A 5,549-nucleotide genomic window follows, 5' to 3' on the forward strand; every position below is an offset into this window, starting at 1 on the left:
AAACACATGGTTCTATCGCTTCATGGCCCATCATTAACTTTGATTCTTTCACATTTCTTATCCTTAGCCTGCCACTCTCCTCGCCTGAATTTGTAACGAGAATGTGGCAGTATAATTATACTAACATACGGTTCAAACAGCCTTAAACACTGGTAACTTAAGCTGAGCGAGCTAGAATACCGCGCCTACGTGCCGTTTCTTGATAAATAGACACGTCGCGCTACCTGGCAGAAAAAAATTAAACTAGTCGTGTTTATTTGCAGCCTCAGAGACAGAAAACTGCAAAATATGCAATGCTAATCATAGAGGCTAAAAAATGTTTTTTTTACGTACGGATAGGTGGCAGCAGCTGTCCAGAATGCGTAATGCACTGCAAAGGAAATTGGTGTTTGCGCATGTTTAGAAGAGAAAGGCCAATATCTAGCGATAACTTCCGCTTGAACCGATGCCGCTCTTGTCATCCGCTGTTAACGGCCGGCTTATCCCGTCGGTAATGCGGACACAACGCCGCTCTGACCACTGAAGAAAAGTTCAATGTAATAAGATTTGAATAGAATCGAGTTGACGAGCTTCCTCTGCGTGTTGAGTAAGCAGCTCGGCATCGGAAGTAGTTGAAGCGTGTCGTGCGAAAGTATTGCGTCTAGCATGGTCTGGGCCTCACGCCCGTAGACAAGACGGAAAGGTGTGAATCGTGTGGTTTCCAGAGTGCCGGTGTTCGCGAATTTTACGCATGGCAGGACCAGCTTCCACCCCTGTAGGCTTTCCCGGCGATGACGCCGAGGTGCGTAGCAATTTTTGTCTTTATGTGTACCGATTTCGGGCAGCTACACCGTTCGGCGGTGGTGAATATTTTGCCGTTGTGTGCTTCTGTGTGTTTTCTTACAATTCAGCACACATGCCAGCACATGATTTCCGTACTTTGCAGAAATGGAAATGCTGCTCCACTGCTGTTAAAGCAAAGCTGTTAAGAAACACCTTGTGATGGATTGCATGGCTCGTTAATCCGTAAAGCATTAGTAACGAGTTGTCAAAGCTCTAAGTCACTATTATGTTACATGCTGCATTAAGAATTTTCTGTAGGAATGCAAAACTATAAGTGAAACAGACATTGTAAACAATTGATGAAACTTAATCACATTATGTCTCCTGTACTTTATTGTTCCAGCAGGACACCTCCAGTGACGAAGAGCGTCCTGCAGCTGTTCCCGTGCCCCCTGCCTCACCAGCAGCTGCCCCCGTGTCGACTGGCACCGAGTCGGGCCCAAGTGGCATTGCACGTAAGACACTTCAGCAGCTATTGCAATACGAACATATCACTTAAAGCAACAAAGCAGTGTCTGTTAAGACCTTTTAAACAGAAATTATGTATTTCTATTATTTACGTGGCAAAGAAAAAGTGCCTGCCTATATGTCGCTGCAGAATGGAACAATATTCTGTTCGACTATTAACACCATATTTAACACTGCTTGTGCAGCGTACAAGCTGAAATTACTATCAGTGTAGCATTTTATAATGCTGTAGTGCCTTTTTGTTTATGCAAATTTACTGCTCATTTTGTGAACGGTTTGTGGCTGGAATTACTTTTCTGGGCTTACACCTGATAATGAACCAGTAAAATCTCTGTGCCGGACAGAGCAAAATTTTTTTTATCCTGTTTACTGATTTTATTTTTAAGGACCATCAGCTCAGCAGCAGCCCCACAGGCCACTTCAGCAGCGGCCACTTCAGCAGCAGCCACTGGAAGATGCGGCCTGCAGGGCAGCCGAGGAGTACGTGTGGCAGGGGCAGGTGGCCGAGGCTGCTAACGCGGAGGCCGCCAACTTCCACCAGCTGCTGCTGCAGCAAAATGGGCAGGCACGTACAACTTGACCAGGTCATTTTTGAAGAGGGGATTAGTGCACATGGTAATGTATGTTACAACCAGATTACACATGAGAGGCATCTGTAGTCATTGGGCTCATTGGCTCATGCTCGTTTATACATCTCCTTTGAGGTGTTCTTTAACACATAGCAAGTTACAAAACATTTCCATGGTTGCATGTATCACCACAGCGTGATCATCTTTTGTATAATAATTCAACTAGTCACCAATACTCCCTTCTTACAGGCAGAGGCAGCCTGGCAGGATTTGCTACTTTTAACATGTTTTTAATATAACAGACCATATCACTTTGCACGGCAATTTCTCATGTCATATGTATATGATCTTACTGCCCTCAAGAGTAACCTTGCTGAAACTATAACACTTGCAAACGGTGCGAATCAAACATTTACATTGCACAACCTGTAGCTGAAGTAAGTGAATTCGTTTCGCAGCATCATCAGCAGCTTGTGGAAGAGCTGAGGGCGTCCCGGGTGCTCCAGCAGCAGCTGGTAGCAGAGATGCGCGGTTTACGAGAAGCTACTGGCCTCATCACGACCACACTGCGCCAGCTCCTGGCTGCCCTGGATCATGGCCTCTGTGAGCCGCCTCAGCCATGAGGGACAGGTTTTTTTCCCCACTCCCATATCATCCTTTAGTGCTAATAGGTACAACTGTTGCCTATCTTTCCGTTCAAATCACCGCTGCAGCATTTGGTGGTGGTGCCCATGCAGCCACGTCCTTACAAGCTGTTGTGACGCCAGCCGTTTGAAATGATGTGCTGGTCATGCGTGACCGCGGCAGCGAAAACTGATAGTGCTGTGATGTCACTTGAAACACGAATGCACATTTTTTTTTGCATGTGCACTAAAGGATGATATGACTGTTTTCCGTAAATTTCTGTCGCTACGTCATATTTTTTTTTGGAAGTTCATTCTTTTTTCATGTGTATTTTTACTTGCAGTACAAGTTTGTCCAAGTGAGGCATTATAACTTATGTGTGAAATTTTGCAATAGTGGTTAGGAGTTGTTTACTTTTATTTTGCTGTTTCTGATACGTTTCAATGTGCACTGTTTTTCCAAGGAAGATGTACACTATGCAATCACATTTATGTCAACTTCGACATTGTCTCGCACACATATAGGTGACTTAACTAGAATGCTGTGATAACTGGAATTGAATTTTCATGCCATATGTATGTCTTGTTTGCAATGTCAAACCTTTCGTGCTTACGGAAGGCAAAGTGGCCGAATTGGAATTTTTTAAACACCAAGTGCCTGTTACTTGTGATAGTTATTGTGATATTTCAGGTGTCCTTACCTATGATAGCAATACAATCTAGTCCCCATTATAGATGAGCACAGTTTGTGATATACGTAACGTAGCCAGCGATGTGGCCACTATTTTTACATTCACTGCGAGGCTGCTCTTGCAGCCGTTGTTATATGAAAGACCGTTGAAGTGCCAACCATTTTCTTACTTTTCGTTCTTTAAAAGCATGTGACAGCTGTTTTATATTGTGATCTTTCTTATTATGATACTAGTCATTACAAAAAAACTATTTCGTGCTACAAACATGTTTACTACATAACATACAAGACACATCTTTCTTGCTGTGAAGTTGCTGGATGAAGATAAATGGTTGTGCACGAGTAAAAAAAAGCATCATTATGCTCGTGTCATATTTATGAGATTTAACATCTGCCAACGGCCCATTGGTAGTGTGCTGGGTCCCATGTATTGAGTATCACACTGCCATTTTGTTGTTATGAGGTCAGGCTCTGTGTACTTGTCTGTCATTTGATTTGATGAAAGATGACATTGACGATGGATTATATTCTTTTATTTACACTGCAGATATAAATAAACGATTTTCAACAATGCAACTGGCACTTGAAATGAGTATTTACAATTTGTGTTCCTTCAATTTCGGAACTTATTACATATGTACACTCTCCTAAGGGAGAATAATGCGCTTGACATGCCAGGCGATTGTTTTCGGCATAACTTGTCCTTTTGTCAAGTAACTGTGCAGCGGCTGTGTGGCAAAACAGGGCAGGGCCTACAAGGTGCATGAGAACAGTACACATGGTGGAGCGAAAAGTGTTGTGCTTTGCTGCAGCCCAAATAGGAACCGAGGAGACGAAGACTGATATCCTCCCATGCACAGTGCAAATGGCAGTGACTACGTCGGTGATGCCAGCAGCGAAATGCATCAAGAATGACAGAAGCAACAGCAGCAGCAGCAAATCATATGGCAAACCCCAGCTGCCCAGAGAAGTGGCTACAACATTCTGCTGATAACCACAAAGTGTTCTATCCACAGGTACTAAATGAAAGGCTCTCATGTAGTGTCACAGTGTAATGATGCAATCATCTCCAGTAGTGACAGCTCACTGGCAGAGGATACGTGAAAACGCTGGTTATGATTGAGCAGATTCGATAAAAAAACAGCACACTATCCACTAATTGCACACATTTCTTCACATTAGTTTCTGCTCTCTATTAGGCATGTAGACAGCAGTAATAAACATCTGCCTGCAGCGTCAGGCACGTGTTTATTGCTGCTGTCGATGCAGCTGCCTTTGCACCCTTTGAAGGTAGTGCTGGTGCTGCTGCCAAGTCATGCCAAATGAGCTAATAACGTTGTCCCGGGCAGCACAGCCTTTCAGATAAATTATGTTTGCTGCCCTCACTCGGGGAACTCTCTGTGGGGAGGCGTTGCCATTTTCATCGTCACTGCTGCTGTTGCTGCTGTCATCACTGACATCATCAGACACGTCATCTTCATCAAGAGACAAGTTGTGCAACACTGCACATGCTTCAGCGATGTTGGCAGCATGGTCTGGTTCGTAGTAGAGGGCCCGGTACAGCTGAAGGCAGCAGACGCAGCTCTTCAGAAGCCCAATGCACCGCTCCACTGCAGACCGCATGGCAGCATGTGCAGTGTTGTACCTGCCTTTTGCAGTGTGCATGGGAGGGTGGCCTGGGACCGGAGTCAGGAGCCATGGTTCCAGGGGTAGCTGCTGTCACCTACATTATCATAAGAAAATGGTATGAAATCTTCTGCACAAAGTTGAGTAAGCAAAGCATGGTTCATGTAACATACACCTACTACAGAAAGGCTGCAGTAAAGGAATATGCAGGCTGCGCACCTGACGCAGCTGTGATCACAGATAACAATAGCTGGGACATTGTAGCATCCCTATTTGCAGCAAGGCAGCTCTTTGTGCGAGTTGTGTGGTCTTCATTCATAACTGACTATCAGTGTAAAAAAGAATGTGACAACAAATGTGCACTCTACACACATTAAAAATTAGCTAAAGTACAGCGCAGGTGTGTTGTCACTTTGTTTCGCGCAGATACCATTGAAAAATTTCTACATCTCGCCTATACTTAATAACCTACTATAACATAAGGGGTTCGGGCTTCAATATTCATTTACGGCGTGAGCAAGCTTTACTGCATGCTGCCAGAATTACAACTGTATAAATTTTTCCCGCTGCTCACCGAAGAGGTGCTCATCGGCCTTGGCAATATGTCCCTCCTGGAACCGACGACGAAACCACCTAGTTCTCCAGACGTAGGCGTTGTGGTCTGACCCCGGTCGCAGAGCGTCGACGGCGAGGATCCGCATGCCTGCGTCGCAGACCTGACGAGAGCGCGCACAGCATAAGCCACGCGTT

General features: G+C 44.8%; 1 protein-coding gene across 2 annotated transcripts; it reads left to right on the forward strand.

Annotated features, from left to right (window-relative positions):
- The first annotated feature begins 419 nt into the window (after positions 1-419).
- On the forward strand, positions 420-3,756 carry LOC142566842 (uncharacterized). 2 transcript variants are annotated; one of them, XM_075677743.1, is made up of 4 exons: positions 420-781; positions 1,166-1,277; positions 1,677-1,855; positions 2,318-3,756. In XM_075677743.1, the coding sequence occupies exons 1-4, from the start codon at positions 731-733 to the stop codon at positions 2,480-2,482; spliced, it is 507 nt and encodes a 168-aa protein (XP_075533858.1). In that variant the 5' UTR covers positions 420-730; the 3' UTR covers positions 2,483-3,756. The 2 variants fall into 2 exon arrangements, with proteins under 2 accessions (XP_075533858.1, XP_075533859.1); XM_075677744.1 differs by having other exon boundaries at positions 1,169-1,277.
- The last annotated feature ends 1,793 nt before the right edge of the window (positions 3,757-5,549 follow it).

This window comes from Dermacentor variabilis, unplaced genomic scaffold (assembly GCF_050947875.1).
Source record: "Dermacentor variabilis isolate Ectoservices unplaced genomic scaffold, ASM5094787v1 scaffold_13, whole genome shotgun sequence".
Lineage (NCBI taxonomy): Eukaryota > Metazoa > Arthropoda > Arachnida > Ixodida > Ixodidae > Dermacentor > Dermacentor variabilis.

Coding starts and splice junctions, on each gene's coding strand:
- LOC142566842 (XM_075677743.1), top strand. CDS start 731: ATGGCAGGACCAGCTTCCACCCCTGTAGGCTTTCCCGGCGATGACGCC. Junction 782..1,165: donor TTCCCGGCGATGACGCCGAG/GTGCGTAGCAAT, acceptor TTATTGTTCCAG/CAGGACACCTCCAGTGACGA. Junction 1,856..2,317: donor TGCTGCAGCAAAATGGGCAG/GCACGTACAACT, acceptor TTCGTTTCGCAG/CATCATCAGCAGCTTGTGGA.